Source organism: Oncorhynchus mykiss, unplaced genomic scaffold (genome assembly GCF_013265735.2).
Source record: "Oncorhynchus mykiss isolate Arlee unplaced genomic scaffold, USDA_OmykA_1.1 un_scaffold_262, whole genome shotgun sequence".
NCBI classification, from domain to species: Eukaryota; Metazoa; Chordata; class Actinopteri; order Salmoniformes; family Salmonidae; genus Oncorhynchus; species Oncorhynchus mykiss.
The window spans coordinates 50157-70876 of NW_023493718.1; the positions used below are offsets into that span (position 1 = coordinate 50157).

Consider the following 20720-nt stretch of genomic DNA (forward strand, 5'->3'; position numbering starts at 1 on the left):
ACTGGGACGGAGATTTGTCTTCTAACAAGACAATGATCCAAAACATAAAGCAAAATCTACAATGGAATGGTTCAAAAATAAACATATCCAGGTGTTAGAATGGCCAAGTCAAAGTCCAAACCTGAATCCAATCGAGAATCTGTGGAAAGAACTGAAAACTGCTGTTCACAAATGCTCTCCATCCAACCTCACTGAGCTCGAGCTGTTTTGCAAGGAGGAATGGGAAAAAATTTCAGTCTCTCGATGTGCAAAACTGATAGAGACATACCCCAAGTGACTTACAGCTGTAATCGCAGCAAAAGGTGGCGCTTCAAAGTATTAACTTAAGGGGGCTGAATAATTTTGCACGCCCAATTTTTCAGTTTTTGATTTGTTAAAAAGGTTTGAAATATCCAATAAATGTCGTTCCACTTCATGATTGTGTCCCACTTGTTGTTGATTCTTCACAAAAAAATACAGTTTTATATCTTTATGTTTGAAGCCTGAAATGTGGCAAAAGGTCGCAAAGTTCAAGGGGGCCGAATACTTTCGCAAGGCACTGTATATCCACTATATCCTAACAAACTATTTCCACTATATCCTAACAAACTATATCCACTATATCCTAACAAACTATATCCTAACTAACTATATCCACTATATCCTAACTAACTATATTCACTATACCCACACTACAATACTAAAACACGTCACAAATAGTGCGGTTAGTGCGAGTATTCGAACACAGCTACTGTCGGTGTGATGCATCATTTCCGCTTCCGCTTTCCCTCTGATTGCATCAGTTCCCTGTCATCAGTTCGTCAAAGTTGGCAGCCGGAGAAAGAAAGACATGTGAGTTTACCTGAATGGGTATTTAAATATTTGTATGTTGAACTGTTGTACAATTAAACTACATTTACCTGCCGTTGATGCAATATGCGTCCATATGAATGCAAACGTGAGGGTACAGTGTCAAGGAGTAGTCGAAAGCACTTAGCGAGCTAGCCGGCTAAGCTAACCACTCCACTTACATGTGCACAGCAAGGATACGTCGTTACTAGCATGCATTTATTCATAATTTATAACTAGATTTATTCAACATCGATACTAGCCAGGTTTAAACCCAGTTAACTGAATTAGCTAACATGCATATCAAACCAACTAACGTTACTGAAAGTATAATTGCTGCTTGCTAGTTAGCTAACGTTATGTTTGTTTTGAATTTATAGAATGTTGAGTTGTTGTCCCAACGTCATCATTGGTTGCCATTCACTTTCCCTTCAATAGTCAACTAACTATGATGTGTTTCTATCACTCAGTGATCATGGTGGAGCCTGTTCCTGAATCCATCCACTTCCCTTCTGAGGAGAAGAGGATCCTGCAGCTGTGGAAGGACAAGGACTGCTTCCAGGAGTGTCTCAAACAGTCCAAGAACAGGCCCAAGTAAGTACAAGGACCATGCCATCTGGACCAGTCGAGTCATTCCTGACTGTCAAACAGTAGCAAACTGTTTACACATCGAAGGAGTATTGTAGACAGAATTCCTCTAACCATTGTCTAGTCAAAGATTAAGCTTATTAACATAGTCTGTCTATAGGTGAACTTTTTACACATGCAGAATACAGTAGGGCAGTGAGTGCATGAAACCACACATCACTAAGCCCGATATGTAAGTGTACAAAAGAAAAGATGAATCTGTTTTATGAATGATGTGTAAACTCTTCTCCAGGTACACGTTCTACGACGGGCCTCCGTTCGCCACAGGTCTCCCCCACTACGGTCACATCCTGGCAGGGACCATCAAAGACATCGTGACTCGCTTCGCCCACCAGAGCGGCTTCCACGTGGACCGCCGGTTCGGCTGGGACTGTCACGGCCTGCCTGTGGTAAGAATGTCTTTGGGATACTGTACTCGTCGCCGGTAATTGAATAACCGCGTATCTGACGGTTGTAGATGAAGACTGTCATGAAAATAAAATAACCATCAAAACCATTGAAATAGCCCTGCATTCATATCAAATTTTTACACGTTTTGTTAACTTTATTTTCATGTAGATAAACTTGACCTAATATTTAGGAGTGTTTACTCATGATTACTATTTAACTTTCTACATCTCCTCTTTCCAACTGTCCTTTGATGCTGGAGGAGCTAACCGCTAGATGAGCTAACCGCTAGATGAGCTAACCGCTAGATGAGCTAACCGCTAGAGGAGTGGGGGTGTAGAGTGATGCTGGTGGAGCTAACCGCTAGAGGAGTGGGGGTGTATAGTGATGCTGGAGCAGCTAACCGCTAGATGAGTGGGGGTGTAGAGTGATGCTGGTGGAGCTAACCGCTAGAGGAGCTAACTGCTAGATGAGTGGGGGTGTAGAGTGATGCTGGAGCAGCTAACCGGTAGATGAGTGGGGGTGTAGAGTGATGCTGGTGGAGCTAACAGCTAGATGAGTGGGGGTGTAGAGTGATGCTGGTGGAGCTAACCGCTTGATGAGTAGGGGTGTAGTGATGCTGGTGGAGCTAACCGCTAGATGAGTGGGGGTGCAGAGTGATGCTGGAGCAGCTTACCGCTAGATGAGTGGGGGTGTAGAGTGATGCTGGAGCAGCTAACCGCTTGATGAGTGGGGGTGTAGTGATGCTGGTGGAGCTAACCGCTAGATGAGTGGGGGTGCAGAGTGATGCTGGAGCAGCTAACCGCTAGATGAGTGGGGGTGTAGAGTGATGCTGGAGGAGCTAACCGCTAGATGAGTGGGGGTGTAGAGTGATGCTGGAGCAGCTAACCGCTTGATGAGTGGGGGTGTAGAGTGATGCTGGTGGAGCTAACCGCTAGAGGAGCTAACTGCTAGATGAGTGGGGGTGTAGAGTGATGCTGGAGCAGCTAACCGGTAGATGAGTGGGGGTGTAGAGTGATGCTGGTGGAGCTAACAGCTAGATGAGTGGGGGTGTAGAGTGATGCTGGCGGAGCTAACCGCTAGATGAGTGGGGGTGTAGAGTGATGCTGGTGGAGCTAACAGCTAGATGAGTGGGGGGTGTAGAGTGATGCTGGTGGAGCTAACCGCTAGATGAATGGGGGTGTAGAGTGATGCTGGTTGAGCTAACAGCTAGATGAGTGGGGGTGTAGAGTGATGCTGGTGGAGCTAACCGCTTGATGAGTACGGGTGTAGTGATGCTGGTGAAGCTAACCGCTAGATGAGTGGGGGATGTAGAGTGATGCTGGTGGAGCTAACCGCTAGATGAGTGGGGGTGCAGAGTGATGCTGGAGCAGCTAACCGCTGGATGAGTGGGGGTGCAGAGTGATGCTGGAGCAGCTAACTGCTAGATGAGTGGGGGTGTGGAGTGATGCTGGAGCAGCTTACCGTTAGATGAGTGGGGGTGTGGAGTGATGTGGCATTTTAGTAACTTTTTGTTGTTGATTTGTGGACTTTGTTTTATACAATTAACATTTTCGTTGTTTGCTGGTAAATAATACAATGCTCAAAAAAATAAAGGGATCACTTAAACAACACAATGTAACTCCAAGTCAATCACACTTCTGTGAAATCAAATTGTCCACTTAGGAAGCAACACTGATTGACAAAACATTTCACATGCTGTTCACATGCAAATGGAATAGACAACAGGTGGAAATTATAGGCAATTAGCAAGACACCCCCAATAAAGGAGTGGTTCTGCAGGTGGTGACCACAGACCACTTCTCAGTTCCTATGCTTCCTGGCTGATGTTTTGGTCACTTTTGAATGCTGGCGGTGCTTTCACTCTAGTGGTAGCATGAGATGGAGTCTACAACCCACACAAGTGGCTCAGGTAGTGCAGCTCATCCAGGATGGCACATCAATGCGAGCTGTGGCAAGAAGGTTTGCTGTGTCTGTCAGCGTAGTGTCCAGAGCATGGAGGCGCTACCAGGAGACAGGCCAGTACATCAGGAGACGTGGAGGAGGCCATAGGAGGGCAACAACCCAGCAGCAGGACCGCTACCTCCGCCTTTGTGCAAGGAGAAGCAGGAGGAGCACTGCCAGAGCCCTGCAAAATGACCTCCAGCAGGCCACAAATGTGCATGTGTCTGCTCAAACGGTCAGAAACAGACTCCATGAGGGTGGTATGAGGGCCCGACGTCCACAGGTGGGGGTTGTGCTTACAGCCCAATACCGTGCAGGACGTTTTTCATTTGCCAGAGAACACCAAGATTGGCAAATTCGCCACTGGGGCTCTGTGCTCTTCACATATGAAAGCAGGTTCACACTGAGTGCATGTGACAGCCTGGAGATGCCGTGGAGAACGTTCTGCTGCCTGCAACATCCTCCAGCATGACTGGTTTGGCGGTGGGTCAGTCATGGTGTGGGGTGGCATTTCTTTGGGGGGCTGCACAGCCCTCCATGTGCTCGCCAGAGGTAGCCTGACTGCCATTAGGTACCGAGATGAGATCCTCAGACCCCTTGTGAGACCATATGCTGGTGCGGTTGGCCGTGGGTTCCTCCTGGGTTCCTCCTAATGCAAGGCAATGCTAGACCTCATGTGGCTGGAGAGTGTCAGCAGTTCCTGCAAGAGGAAGGCATTGATGCTATGGACTGGTTTTCCACTTTAATTTTGAGTGTGACTCCAAATCCAGACCTCCATGGGTTGATAAATTTGATTTCCATTGATAATTTTTGTGTGATTTTGTTGTCAGCACATTCAACTATGTAAAGGAAAAAGTATTTAATAAGAATATTTCATTCATTCAGATCTAGGATGTGCTATTTTAGTGTTCCCTTTATTTGTGCAGTGTAGTTTATAGACTAATCAACGCTGATCAGACCCGGTCGTGGCTGATTTGATGCGCTTGGCAAGACCGAAAAAATTGCAGCCTTCTAATCCCCGTAGAATAGCAGTCTAGGCTATACAGTGCCGGCCCGCAATACACTTTTATGAAGTCCCATGTGGTAGCCCACCATTTGTAAAACAGCCAATTTACCCATAATGCTCACTCTGTGTTCCTATACCATTACAGATTGATAGACCCCGTAATGCTGTGTTCCTATACATTTACAGATTGATAGACCCACTAATGCCCCCCCTGTGTTCCTATACCATTACAGATTGATAGACCCCCTAATGCCCCCTCTGTGTTCCTATACCATTTCAGGAGTATGAGATTGATAAGACCCTGGACATCAAGGGACCGGACGATGTGGCCAAGATGGGGATTGCTGAGTACAACCGGCAATGCAGGATGATCGTCATGAGATACGCTAACGAATGGGAGGTGCGCAAACAACCACACAAATACTATATATAATGCTGGTACACTATGTAATTACAGTGTAATTATATAGGGCTGGTATACTATGTAATTACATAGGGCTGGTATACTATGTTATTATATAGGGCTGGTATACTATGTAATTATATAGGGCTGGTATACTATGTTATTATATAGGGCTGGTATACTATGTAATTACATAGGGCTGGTATACTATGTAATTACATAGGGCTGGTATACTATGTAAGTACACTAATTATATAGGGCTGGTACACTATGTAATTACATAGGGCTGGTATACTATGTAATTATATAGGGCTGGTATACCATGTAAGTACACTAATTATATAGGGCTGGTACACTATGTAATTACATAGGGCTGGTATACTATGTAATTACATAGGGCTGGTATACTATGTAATTACATAGGGCTGGTATACTATGTAATTACATAGGGCTGGTATACTATGTAATTACATAGTGCTGGTATACTATGTAATTACATAGGGCTGGTATACTATGTAATTACATAGGGCTGGTATACTATGTAATTACATAGGGCTGGTATGCTATGTCATTACATAGGGCTGGTATACTATGTCATTACATAGGGCTGGTATACTATGTCATTACATAGGGCTGGTATGCTATGTCATTACATAGGGCTGGTATACTATGTCATTACATAGGGCTGGTATACTATGTCATTACATAGGGCTGGTATACTATGTCATTACATAGGGCTGGTATACTATGTTATTACATAGGGCTGGTATGCCATGTAAGTACACTAATTATATAGGGCTGGTACACTATGTAATTACATAGGGCTGGTATACTATGTAATTACATAGGGCTGGTATACTATGTTATTATATAGGGCTGGTATACTATGTAATTACATAGGGCTGGTATACCATGTAAGTACACTAATTATATAGGGCTGGTATACTATGTAATTACATAGGGCTGGTATACTATGTAATTACATAGGGCTGGTATACTATGTCATTACATAGGGCTGGTATACTATGTCATTACATAGGGCTGGTATACTATGTCATTACATAGGGCTGGTATACTATGTCATTACATAGGGCTGGTATACTATGTCATTACATAGGGCTGGTATACTATGTCATTACATAGGGCTGGTATACTATGTCATTATATAGTGCTGGTATACTATGTCATTACATAGGGCTGGTATACTATGTCATTACATAGGGCTGGTATACTATGTCATTACATAGGGCTGGTATACTATGTCATTACATAGGGCTGGTATACTATGTCATTACATAGGGCTGGTATACTATGTCATTACATAGGGCTGGTATACTATGTCATTACATAGGGCTGGTATACTATGTCATTACATAGGGCTGGTATACTATGTCATTACATAGGGCTGGTATACTATGTCATTACATAGGGCTGGTATGCCATGTAAGTACACTAATTATATAGGGCTGGTACACTATGTAATTACATAGGGCTGGTATACTATGTTATTATATAGGGCTGGTATACTATGTAATTACATAGGGCTGGTATACTATGTAATTACATAGGGCTGGTATACTATGTTATTATATAGGGCTGGTATACTATGTAATTACATAGGGCTGGTATACCATGTAAGTACACTAATTATATAGGGCTGGTATACTATGTAATTACATAGGGCTGGTATACTATGTCATTACATAGGGCTGGTATACTATGTCATTACATAGGGCTGGTATACTATGTCATTACATAGGGCTGGTATACTATGTCATTACATAGGGCTGGTATACTATGTCATTACATAGGGCTGGTATACTATGTCATTACATAGGGCTGGTATACTATGTAATTATATAGTGCTGGTATACTATGTAATTACATAGGGCTGGTATACTATGTCATTACATAGGGCTTGTATACTATGTCATTACATAGGGCTGGTATACTATGTCATTACATAAGGCTGGTATACTATGTAATTATATAGGGCTGGTATACTACGTAATTATATAGGGCTGGTATACTACGTAATTATATAGGGCTGGCATACTACGTAATTACATAGGGCTGGTGTACTACGTAATTAGATAGGGCTGGTATACTATGTAATTACATAGGGCTGGTATACTATGTAATTACATAGGGCTGGTATACTATGTAATTACATAGGGCTGGTATACTATGTAATTACATAGGGCTGGTATACTATGTAATTACATAGGGCTGGTATACTATGTAATTACATAGGGCTGGTATACTGTGTAATTACATAGGGCTGGTATACTATGTAACTACATAGGGCTGGTATACTATGTAATTACATAGGGCTGGTATACTATGTAATTACATAGGGCTGGTATACTATGTAATTACATAGGGCTGGTATACTATGTAATTACACTTGAGTCCTGATTATTTGCATTTGAGATATTCCTCAAGTGTCTCAACTGTATTCCACAATAGTTTTTCAGTCCCAATACAGTTTTGATTACTGCTGATAACATATGATCCGGTTAACATATGCTCCGGTTTAGTGCACTCTGTTATTACAGTCTGTCCAAGGTGCTGTTTTTATCAGGAGTCATGACAGTCTGTCCAAGGGGCCGTATTTATCAGGAGTCACTGTCATGACAGTCTGTCCAAGGGGCCGTATTTATCAGGAGTCATGACAGTCTGTCCAAGGGGCTGTTTTTATCAGGAGTCATGACAGTCTGTCCAAGGGGCTGTTTTTATCAGGAGTCACTGTCATGACAGTCTGTCCAAGGGGCCATATTTATCAGGAGTCATGACAGTCCAAGGGGATGTTTTTATCAGGAGTCATGACAGTCCAAGGGGCCGTATTTATCAGTAGTCATGACAGTCTGTCCAAGGGGCTGTATTTATCAGGAGTCATGACAGTCTGTCCAAGGGGCTGTATTTATCAGGAGTCATGACAGTCTGTCCAAGGGGCTGTTTTTATCAGGAGTCATGACAGTCTGTCCAAGGGGCTGTTTTTATCAGGAGTCATGACAGTCTGTCCAAGGGGCTGTTTTTATCAGTAGTCATGACAGTCTGTCCAAGGGGCTGTTTTTATCAGGAGTCACTGTCATGACAGTCTGTCCAAGGGGCCATATTTATCAGGAGTCATGACAGTCTGTCCAAGGGGCCTTATTTATCAGGAGTCACTATCATGACAGTCTGTCCAAGGGGCTGTATTTATCAGGAGTCATGACAGTCCAAGGGGCTGTATTTATCAGGAGTCAGAAACCAACTGGATTTATTCTAAAAATGTTGTGTCTTTGTCCACCAGAACTCTGTAACCAGGATGGGGCGGTGGATTGACTTTAAGAACGACTACAAGACTCTGTACCCCTGGTTCATGGAGACTGTCTGGTGAGTTGTCTGAATCCTGTTGTTAGAGAATGGAATATAATATATGCCATTTACTAGACGATTTTTTTTATCCACAGTGACTTAGTCATGTGCGTAATCAAACCCACTGTCCTGGCGTTGCAAGCGCCACGCTCTACAACGTGTGGACAAACTATGGCCCGCGAGCCCTTTCAACCCGACCCGAGTTTGGAGGGGCGCACTGATTTCCTTGGGGCCGTTTCCTTGGGGCCGTTTCCTTGGGGCCGTTTCCTTGGGGCCGTTTCCTTGGGGCCGTTTCCTTGGGGCCGTTTCCTTGGGGCCGTTTCCTTGGGGCCGTTTCCTTGGGGCCGTTTCCTTGGGGCCGTTTCCTTGGGGCCGTTTCCTTGGGGCCGTTTCCTTGGGGCCGTTTCCTTGGGGCCGTTTCCTTGGGGCCGTTTCCTTGGGGCCGTTTCCTTGGGGCCGTTTCCTTGGGGCCGTTTCCTTGGGGCCGTTTCCTTGGGGCCGTTTCCTTGGGGCCGTTTCCTTGGGGCCGTTTCCTTGGGGCCGTTTCCTTGGGGCCGTTTCCTTGGGGCCGTTTCCTTGGGGCCGTTTCCTTGGGGCCGTTTCCTTCGGGCCGTTTCCTTGGGGCCGTTTCCTTGGGGCCGTTTCCTTGGGGCCGTTTGTCAAAATATATGTATATTTTACTTGGACAACGGCCACAAAGAACTGAGCTACAGAGCACCACGTTTGTCCCTGGTTTGTCTTAGATAATGTCCTTGAACACTGCATTGTACAGAGCCTTCACAAAGTATTCATACCCCTTGACTTATTCCACATTTTGTTGTGTTACAGCCTGAATTCAAAAATGGATTAAATCAGCATTTCTCACCCATCTACACACAATAACCCCATAATGACATCACAATAACCCCATAATGACATCACAATAACCCCATAATGACATCACAATAACCCCATAATGACATCACACTAGTCTCTGTAGTCTCTGTTATTACAGTCTGTCCAAGGGGCTGTTTTTATCAGTAGTCATTACAGTCTGTCCAAGGGGCTGTTTTTATCAGGAGTCATGACAGTCTGTCCAAGGGGCTGTATTTATCAGGAGTCATGACAGTCTGTCCAAGGGCTGTATTTATCAGGAGTCTCTGTTATTACAGTCTGTCCAAGGGGCTGTTTTTATTAGGAGTCTCTGTTATTACTGTCTGTCCAAGGGGCTGTATTTATCAGGAGTCATGACTGTCCAAGGGGCTGTTTTTATCAGGAGTCATGACAGTCTGTCCAAGGGCTGTATTTACCAGGAGTCATGACAGTCCAAGGGGCTGTATTTATCAGGAGTCATGACAGTCTGTCCAAGGGCTGTATTTACCAGGAGTCTCTGTTATTACAGTCTGTCCAAGGGCTGTATTTATCAGGAGTCATGACAGTCTGTCCAAGGGCTGTATTTACCAGGAGTCTCTGTTATTACAGTCTGTCCAAGGGCTGTATTTACCAGGAGTCATGACTGTCCAAGGGGCTGTTTTTACCAGGAGTCTCTGTTATTACAGTCTGTCCAAGGGGCCGTATTTACCAGGAGTCATGACAGTCCAAGGGGCTGTTTTTATCAGGAGTCATGACTGTCCAAGGGGATGTTTTTATCAGGAGTCATGACAGTCTGTCCAATGGGCTGTATTTATCAGGAGTCATGACAGTCTGTCCAATGGGCTGTATTTACCAGGAGTCATGACAGTCTGTCCAAGGGGCTGTTTTTATCAGGAGTCATGACTGTCCAAGGGGCTGTATTTATCAGGAGTCACTGTCATGACAGTCTGTCCAAGGGGCTGTCTTTACCAGGAGTCATGACAGTCTGTCCAAGGGGCTGTTTTTATCAGGAGTCATGACTGTCCAAGGGGCTGTATTTATCAGGAGTCACTGTCATGACAGTCTGTCCAAGGGTCTGTTTTTACCAGGAGTCATGACAGTCCAAGGGGCCGTATTTATCAGGAGTCATGACAGTCTGTCCAAGGGGCCGTATTTATCAGGAGACATCACAATACTCCATAATGACAAAGTGAGAACATGGTTTTAGACATTCAATGTCGTCTTGGTAAGAAACTCCAGTGTAGATTTGGCCTTGTGTTTTAGGTTATTGTCCTGCTGGAAGGTGAATTCATCTCCCCAGTGTCTGTTGGAAAGCAGACTGACCCAAGGTTTCCTGTAGGATTTTCACTATAATTGTAGGATTTAGATAAAGGAAATAGCTGCCCTTCTTTGCGAGGTATTGGAAAACCTCCCTGGTCTGTATGGATGAATGAGTTTTTGAAATTCTCTGCTCGACTGAGGGACCTTCACAGATAATTGTGGAGTATAGAGATGAGCCATTCAAAAAAATCATATTAAACACTGTTATTACACACAGAGTGAATCCATGCGGCTTATTTATGTGACTTGTTAAGCACATTTTTACTCCTGAACTTATTTAGGTTTTCCATAACAAAGGGGTTGAATACTTATTGATTTGTAAACATTTTGAAAACCATAATTGATATTATGGGTATGTTGTGTGTAGGACCTGTGACACAATTAAAATGTTAATTCATTTTTAAATTCAGGCTGTAACATAACAAGAATGTGGCGAATGTCGAGGGGTACGATTACTGTTTTGTCGAAGACACTGTACTTTATGAATGTCTCGGTGACGTTTTGGGTGAAATATTGGCTCAATAATGAAACAGTGTTTTACTGTGTTTTACTCCTCACAACATTTCAAGTGTTTTTAAACTGTTATTCCTCTCTGTCCTCTGTCTCACCCCCGTCTCACCCCCCACGTCTCACCCCCCACGTCTCACCCCCGTCCCCTCCCTCTTCCCCGTCCCCTCCCCGTCTCACCCCCCCCCGTCTCCCCTCCCCATCTCACCCCCCCCCCCCCCCCGTCTCCCCTCCCCGTCTCACCCCCCGTCTCCCCCCCCCCGTCTCACCCCCGTCCCCCCGTCTCACCCCCGTCCCCTCCCTCTTCCCCGTCTCCCCTCCCCCCCCCCGTCTCCCCTCCCCGTCTCACCCCCCCCCCCCCCCCCCGTCTCACCCCCGTCCCCTCCCTCTTCCCCCCCCCCCCCCCCCCGTCTCACCGCCCCCCCCCCCCCCCCCCGTCTCCCCTCCCCCTCCCCCCAGGTGGGTGTTCAGGCAGCTGTATGATAAAGGTCTGGTGTACCGCGGGGTGAAGGTCATGCCCTTCTCTACCGCCTGTAACACGCCGCTGTCCAACTTCGAGTCTAACCAGAACTACAAGGTACACACACACTAGTACAACATGGCTGTCCAACTTCCAGTCTAACCAGAACTACAAGGTACACACACACTAGTACAACATGGCTGTCCAACTTCCAGTCTAACCAGAACTACAAGGTGCACTGTCCAACTCTGTTATCTCCAAACCTGTTAGCCAAGGCTAAAACCTATAGGAGGGTAGCTCTTCAGGAACAGGGTTGGAGTTAAAACCTACAGGAGGGTATCTCTCCAGGAACAGGGTTGGAGTTAAAACCTACAGGAGGGAATCTCTCCAGGAACAGGGTTGGAGTTAAAACCTACAGGAGGGTAGCTCTCCAGGAACAGGGTTGGAGTTAACCTGTAGGAGGGTAGCTCTTCAGGAACAGGGTTGGAGTTAACCTGTAGGAGGGTAGCTCTCCAGGAACAGGGTTGGAGTTAACCTATAGGAGGGTATCTCTCCAGGAACAGGGTTGGAGTTAACCTACATGAGGGTAGCTCTCCAGGAACAGGGTTGGAGTTAACCTATAGGAGGGTAGCTCTCCAGGAACAGGGCTGGAGTTACCCTATAGGAGGGTAGCTCTTCAGGAACAGGGTTGGAGTTAACCTATAGGAGGGTAGCTCTCCAGGAACAGGGTTGGAGTTAACCTACATGAGGGTAGCTCTCCAGGAACAGGGTTGGAAAACCCCGCTTTACACTATATACCCACTAGTGTGTTTGGCTGTCAAGGTAGAGCCCAGTGCTCATGTAGACTGTCGAGGTAGAGCCCAGTACTCATGTAGACTGTCGAGGTATAGCCCAGTATTCATGTAGACTGTCGAGGTAGATCCCAGTACTCATGTAGACTGTCGAGGTATAGCCCAGTACTCATGTAGACTGTCGAGGTATAGCCCAGTATTCATGTAGACTGTCGAGGTATAGCCCAGTGCTCATGTAGACTGTCGAGGTATAGCCCAGTACTCATGTAGACTGTCGAGGTATAGCCCAGTGCTCATGTAGACTGTCGAGGTATAGCCCAGTACTCATGTAGACTGTCGAGGTATAGCCCAGTACTCATGTAGACTGTCGAGGTATAGCCCAGTGCTCATGTAGACTGTCGAGGTATAGCCCAGTGCTCATGTAGACTGTCGAGGTATAGCCCAGTACTCATGTAGACTGTCGAGGTAGAGCCCAGTGTTCATGTAGACTGTCGAGGTAGAGCCCAGTACTCATGTAGACTGTCGAGGTAGAGCCCAGTACTCATGAAGACTGTTGGGAATAGTGTTTTCTGTCAGAAGCTAGTCAACCCATGGTAATTGTCATCTGATGTTCAGTACTAAACAGTCTTTGTGTCGGTCAATGACGATTGTCACCCCTTTGTCTTCCTGTTGGCACCCCGTTGTCTTCCTGTTGTCTTCCTGTTGTCTTCCCGTTGTCACCCGTTGTCACCCGTTGTCTTCCTGTTGTCACCCCGTTGTCTTCCTGTTGTCACCCCGTTGTCTTCCTGTTGTCATCCCGTTGTCTTCCTGTTGTCTTCCCGTTGTCTTCCCGTTGTTTTCCTGTTGTCACCGTGTCACCAGGATGTGCAAGATCCGTCGGTGATAGTGAACTTCCCCCTTCTGGAAGATGAGAACGTGTGTCTGATCGCCTGGACAACCACACCCTGGACTCTGCCTAGCAACCTGGCTCTCTGCGTCAACTCAGAGTTGCAGTATGTCAAGGTCAAAGGTGAGAAAGTATTATTTTTTAAATTTTGTAAAAAATTATTCGGCAGACCCCAGGTACCGTCTCCTGCCGTTGTGCCCTTGAGCATGGGATTTACATCTTGATGGCTGCGCTGCGACTGAGCCTGTTCTCCTCCTAGTGTGTTGTCTGAAAACAGAACATATGTGTTTCCAGATGGAATTTATTCTATTCTGCGTTTAAATATGTATGTTTTTAAACATTTGTGTATTATTTAGTTCTCTCTCGATCCCTCCATCCATCTCTGCTTTCTCGGTAGTGATGCTTGTATCAGGGGGAAACCAACGTGGACAGTGGACATACATCTAACTCAAATCAGGCCACTTTTAAAAAGAGCCTTGTCCTTGCTTCCCTCCAAATATAAAAAAAATACTACGTAGCTTCTCTCCATGTTGCTGTGGATCCCAGACAAAAGACTGGTGGTGAAATAAAAGCTGACCCAGATACCGGACAGGCTGACCCAGATACCGGACAGGCTGCTGTAGCATGGACCGGCAGGCTGGGGGGGGCTGACCCAGATACCGGACAGGCTGCTGTAGCATGGACCGGCCAGCTGGGGGGGGGGCTGACCCAGATACCGGACAGGCTGTTGTAGCATGGACCGGCCAGCTGGGGGGGGCTGACCCAGATACCGGACAGGCTGCTGTAGCATGGACCGGCCAGCTGGGGGGGGGGGGGGGGGGGGCTGACCCAGATACCGGACAGGCTGCTGTAGCATGGACCGGCCAGCTGGGGGGGGCTGACCCAGATACCGGACAGGCTGTTGTAGCATGGACCGGCCAGCTGGGGGGGGCTGACCCAGATACCGGACAGGCTGCTGTAGCATGGACCGGCAGGCTGGGGGGGGCTGACCCAGATACCGGACAGGCTGCTGTAGCATGGACCGGCCAGCTGGGGGGGGCTGACCCAGATACCGGACAGGCTGTTGTAGCATGGACCGGCCAGCTGGGGGGGGGGCTGACCCAGATACCGGACAGGCTGCTGTAGCATGGACCGGCCAGCTGGGGGGGGGGGGGGGGCTGACCCAGATACCGGACAGGCTGCTGTAGCATGGACCGGCCAGCTGGGGGGGGCTGACCCAGATACCGGACAGGCTGTTGTAGCATGGACCGGCCAGCTGGGGGGGGCTGACCCAGATACCGGACAGGCTGCTGTAGCATGGACCGGCAGGCTGGGGGGGGCTGACCCAGATACCGGACAGGCTGCTGTAGCATGGACCGGCCAGCTGGGGGGGGCTGACCCAGATACCGGACAGGCTGTTGTAGCATGGACCGGCCAGCTGGGGGGGGGGGGGGGGGGGGCTGACCCAGATACCGGACAGGCTGCTGTAGCATGGACCGGCCAGCTGGGGGGGCTGTTAGTCTATAGTATAGAGGAGGAGGTGCAGGAAGAGGCTTGATACTGCATCGGGGTGCTGCTCAGAATACCAATAGGCTCTCTCTCCTTCTCGTTACATACTCTCTCTCTCTCTCTACAGTATCTCCCTCTCTCTCTCTACAGTATCTCCCTCTCTCTCTACAGTATCTCCCTCTCTCTCTCTACAGTATCTCTCCCTCTCTCTCCCTCCCACCCCTTCTCTCTCTCTCTCTCTCTCTCTCTCGCTCTCTACAGTATCTCTCTCTCCCTCTCCTCTTTCTCTCTTTCTCTCTCACTCTCTACAGTATCTCTCTCTCCCCTCTCTCTCTACAGTATGTCTCTATCTCTCCCTCCCTCCCCCCTCTCTCTCTCTCCAGTATCTGTCCATCTTTCTCCCTCCCACCCCTTCTCTCTCTCCCTCTCTCTACAGTATCTCTCTTTCTCTCCCTCTCTCTACAGTAACTCTCTCTCTCTCTCTGTGTCTGTCTGTCTGCCTGGCAGCCTGTATCTCCCCCAGTGAGAGGAACTGCTATCTCTTATTGACGCTCTCTTTTTTTCTGTCACACTCTCTCTCTTTTCCAGGGCTCTTGGCCTCCTATTGGTCATAGCAGATTGAGAAACCTTGTTTCCAATCTTCCTTTTTCTCTCTCTTTCTCTGCTCCTCCGATCTTCACGCCTAAAGTATGTGGGTGTTAGAGATGGAACGGTTCAATGTTTTTAAATGATAGTGTTAAACTCTGCATTATTCAACAGTTTAGTGTAATGTTATGGTGCCGTCAGCTGCGTACGCACATCCAGTACAGGAAGGAAGACGAGAAGGAAGTTCAAGGCTGTTTCACATCCAGTACAGGAAGGAAGACGAGAAGGAAGTTCAAGGCTGTTTCACATCCAGTACAGGAAGGAAGACGAGAAGGAAGTTCAAGGCTGTTTCACATCCAGTACAGGAAGGAAGACGAGAAGGAAGTTCAAGGCTGTTTCACATCCAGTACAGGAAGGAAGTTCAAGGCTGTTGCACATCCAGTACAGGAAGGAAGTTCCATATTTAGAGACAGTGGTTCACAGGGTTTCACATCCATCTAAAGTAGTGCACTATATAGGGCTCTGGTCTAAAGTAGTGCACTATATAGGGAATAGGGCCCTGGTCTAACGTAGTACACTATATAGGGAATAGGGCCCTGGTCTAAAGTAGTGCTCTATATATAGGGCTCTGGTCTAAAGTAGTGCACTATATAGGGAATAGGGCCCTGGTCTAAAGTAGTGCACTATATAGGGAATAGGGCCCTGGTCTAAAGTAGTGCACTATATAGGGAATAGGGCCCTGGTCTAAAGTAGTGCACTATATAGGGCTCTGGTCTAAAGTAGTGCACTATATAGGGAATAGGGCCCTGGTCTAACGTAGTGCACTGTATAGGGAATAGGGCCCTGGTCTAAAGTAGTGCTCTATATATAGGGCTCTGGTCTAAAGTAGTGCACTATATAGGAAATAGGGTGCCATTTGGGATGCATTACATGTTGTTGGGGTAAATTATCTGCCTAGATAGTGTTCGTTACCTATCACTCTCTTCCTCTTTAAAATATGGATGAATGATAATATGTTCTTTTGATTTAGGTTCTGTTTGCTGGAGAGAGGAGACAGTCAAACACACTTGTCATCTTAATGGGCCCTGGTATAAACATTAAATTCAACATTTTAAACAGCTCTTGGACAACTATCAACGTTGTATTTGTCTTCTGTTTGGAACATTTATTTGTTCCCAGAGGACATGTTTGTAACTGATTTGGTTTAATCATGCGATGATAATAATAGTGAGAGTGTGTGTGTGTTTGTGTGTGTGTGTGTGTGTGTATATATATATATATGCATGCTGAAGTCTACTGAAGACAAGCTCACTGGACTGTAGCTCACTGGTCTGTAGCTCACTGGTCTGTAGCTCACTGGTCTGTAGCTCACTGGTCTGTAGCTCACTGGACTGTAGCTCACTGGACTGTAGCTCACTGGACTGTAGCTCACTGGACTGTAGCTCACTGGACTGTAGCTCACTGGACTGTAGCTCACTGGACTGTAGCTCACTGGACTGTAGCTCACTGGACTGTAGCTCACTGGACTGTAGCTCACTGGTCTGTAGCTCACTGGTCTGTAGCTCACTGGTCTGTAGCTCACTAAGCCGTAGCTCACTGGTCTGTAGCTCACTGGTCTGTAGCTCACTGGTCTGTAGCTCACTGGTCTGTAGCTCACTGGTCTGTAGCTCACTGGACTGTAGCTCACTAAGCCGTAGCTCACTAAGCCGTAGCTCACTAAGCCTAGCAGCAATGTTCCAACATCTAGTGGAAAGCCTTCCCAGAAGAGTGGAGGCTGTTATAGCAGCAATGTTCCATCATCTAGTGGAAAGCCTTCCCAGAAGAGTGGAGGCTGTTATAGCAGCAATGTTCCAACATCTAGTGGAAAACCTTCCCAGAAGAGTGGAGGCTGTTATAGCAGCAATGTTCCAACATCTAGTGGAAAGCCTTCCCAGAAGAGTGGAGGCTGTTATAGCAGCAATGTTCCAACATCTAGTGGAAAGCTTTCCCAGAAGAGTGGAGGCTGTTAAAGCATTAAAGGGGGGGGACCAACTCCATATTAATGCCCATGATTTTGGAATGAGATGTTTGACGAGCAGGTGTCCACATACTTTTGGTCATGTAGTTTACCTAGTGCTCTGTAGTTTGACAGTGCCACAAGTTAAATAAGGAGTTTTACACTGTGATAAGTGGTTGTCTCACCAACCTTAGTTGAATGCACTGACTGTAGATTGTTCTGGATAAGATTGTCTGTTTAAATTAGTCAAATGTAGATTTCTAATGAAGGTCAAACATTTGTGTTCAGGACTGGAGTTACAACACATACTGCATCTAATTTCTGTTAGATCAGGAATGGTCTGAACTACTTGGTCTTCTATTGGATCAGGAATGGTCTGAACCACTTGGTCTTCTGTTGGATCAGGAATGGTCTGAACCACTTGGTCTTCTGTTAGCTTTACGAATGGTCTAAACCACTTGGTCTTCTGTTGGATCAGGAATGGTCTAAACCACTTGGTCTTCTGTTAGATCAGGAATGGTCTAAACCACTTGGTCTTCTGTTGGATCTGGAATGGTCTAAACCACTTGGTCTTCTGTTGGATCAGGAATGGTCTAAACCACTTGGTCTTCTGTTGGATCAGGAATGGTCTAAACCACTTGGTCTTCTGTTGGATCAGGAATGGTCTAAACCACTTGCTCTTCTGTTAGCTTTAGGAATGGTCTAAACCACTTGGTCTTCTGTTAGCTTTAGGAATGGTCTAAACCACTTGGTCTTCTGTTAGCTTTAGGAATGGTCTAAACCACTTGGTCTTCTGTTAGCTTTAGGAATGGTCTAAACCACTTGGTCTTCTGTTAGCTTTAGGAATGGTCTAAACCACTTGGTCTTCTGTTAGCTTTAGGAATGGTCTAAACCACTTGGTCTTCTGTTAGCTTTAGGAATGGTCTAAACCACTTGGTCTTCTGTTAGCTTTAAGAATGGTCTAAACCACTTGGTCTTCTGTTAGCTTTAGGAATGGTCTAAACCACTTGGTCTTCTGTTAGCTTTAGGAATGGTCTAAACCACTTGGTCTTCTGTTAGCTTTAGGAATGGTCTAAACCACTTGGTCTTCTGTTAGCTTTAGGAATGGTCTAAACCACTTGGTCTTCTGTTAGCTTTAGGAATGGTCTAAACCACTTGGTCTTCTGTTAGCTTTAGGAATGGTCTAAACCACTTGGTCTTCTGTTAGCTTTAGGAATGGTCTAAACCACTTGGTCTTCTGTTAGCTTTAGGAAATATATTTGTAATAATGACAATTACAGCAATACTGAAGGAACAATGAACACCATGTAAGAAAGCTAACGTTTCAGTTCCTTGCTCAGAACATGAGAACGCATGAAAGCTGGTGGTTCCTTTTAACATGAGTCTTCAATATTCCCAGTTAAGAAGTTTTAGGTTGTAGTTATTATAGGAATTTTGGGACTATTTCTCTCCATACTGTTAGCATTTCATATCCCTTCGACTATTGGATGTTCTTATAGGCACTATAGTATTACCAGCCTAATCTCGGGAGGCTTGAAGTCATAAACTGTGCTGTGCTTCAAGCATTGCTAAGAGCTGCTGGCAGACGCAGGAAAGTGCTGTTTGAATGAATGTGCCTACCACCGCTCAGTCAGACTGCTCTATCAAATATCAATTCATAGACTTAATTATAATAAACACAGAAATACGAGCCTTTGGTCATTTAATATGGTCAAATCCAGGAACTATCATTTAGAAAACAAAACGTTTATTCTTTCAGTGAAATACGGAACTGTTCGGTATTTTATCTAACGGGTGGCATCCCGAAGTCTAAATATTGCTGTTACATTGCACAACCTTCAATGTTATGTCATAATTATGTACAATGGTCTTCACACAGTTCGCAACGAGCCAGGCGGCCCAAACTGCTGCATATACCCTGACTCTGCTTACACTGAACGCAAGACAAGTGGCACAATTTCCCTAGTTAATATTGCCTGCTAATTTTATTTTACCTTTATTTAACCAGGTAGGCAAGTTGAGAACAAGTTCTCATTTACAATTGCGACCTGGCCAAGATAAAGCAAAGCAGTTCGACAGATACAACAACACAGAGTTACACATGGAGTAAAACAAACATACAGTCAATAATAAAGTATAAACAAGTCTATATACAATGTGAGCAAATGAAGGGAGGTAAAGGCAAAAAAAGGCCTTGGTGGCAAGGTAAATACAATATAGCAAGTAAAACACTGGAATGGTAGTTTTGCAAAGGAAGAATGTGCAAAGTAGAAATAAAAATAATGGGGTGCAAAGGAGCAAAATAAATAAATAAATTAAATACAGTTGGGAAAGAGGTAGTTGATAGGGCTAAATTATAGGTGGGCTATGTACAGGTGCAGTAATCTGTGAGCTGCTCTGACAGTTGGTGCTTAAAGCTAGTGAGGGAGATAAGTGTTTCCAGTTTCAGAGATTTTTGTAGTTCGTTCCAGTCATTGGCAGCAGAGAACTGGAAAGAGAGACGGCCAAAGAAAGAATTGGTTTTGGGGGTGACCAGAGAGATACACCTGCTGGAGCGTGTGCTACAGGTGGGAGATGCTATGGTGACCAGCGAGCTGAGATAAGGGGGGACTTTACCTAGCAGGGTCTTGTAGATGACATGGAGCCAGTGGGTTTGGCGACGAGTATGAAGCGAGGGCCAGCCAACGAGAGCGTACAGGTCGCAATGGTGGGTAGTATATGGGGCTTTGGTGACAAAACGGATTGCACTGTGATAGACTGCATCCAATTTGTTGAGTAGGGTATTGGAGGCTATTTTGTAAATTACATCGCCAAAGTCGAGGATTGGTAGGATGGTCAGTTTTACAAGGGTATGTTTGGCAGCATGAGTGAAGGATGCTTTGTTGCGAAATAGGAAGCCAATTCTAGATTTAACTTTGGATTGGAGATGTTTGATATGGGTCTGGAAGGAGAGTTTACAGTCTAACCAGACACCTAAGTATTTGTAGTTGTCCACGTATTCTAAGTCAGAGCCGTCCAGAGTAGTGATGTTGGACAGGCGGGTAGGTGCAGGTAGTGATCGGTTGAAGAGCATGCATTTAGTTTTACTTGTATTTAAGAGCAATTGGAGGCCACGGAAGGAGAGTTGTATGGCATTGAAGCTTGCCTGGAGGGTTGTTAACACAGTGTCCAAAGAAGGGCCGGAAGTATACAGAATGGTGTCGTCTGCGTAGAGGTGGATCAGAGACTCACCAGCAGCAAGAGCGACCTCATTGATGTA

General features: G+C 46.0%; 1 protein-coding gene across 5 annotated transcripts in view; it reads left to right on the forward strand.

Moving 5' to 3' along the window:
- The first annotated feature begins 698 nt into the window (after window positions 1-698).
- iars1 (isoleucyl-tRNA synthetase 1) overlaps window positions 699-20720 on the forward strand; it is a 130209-nt gene continuing 110187 nt past the window's right edge. For 4 of the 5 annotated variants that reach the window (XR_005042214.1, XM_036973518.1, XM_036973517.1 and 1 more), the window contains exons 1-6: window positions 1304-1422; window positions 1709-1865; window positions 5094-5213; window positions 8512-8594; window positions 11715-11832; window positions 13368-13515. Coding sequence is in view for 4 of the 5 variants with exons in the window: in XM_036973518.1 (XP_036829413.1) it covers window positions 1304-1422; window positions 1709-1865; window positions 5094-5213; window positions 8512-8594; window positions 11715-11832; window positions 13368-13515 (745 nt within the window). In the remaining variant the exon portion in view is untranslated. Of the gene's footprint in view, window positions 832-1298; window positions 1423-1708; window positions 1866-5093; window positions 5214-8511; window positions 8595-11714; window positions 11833-13367; window positions 13516-20720 lie in introns of those variants that run through there. The other variant, XM_036973516.1, reaches the window with a different exon arrangement.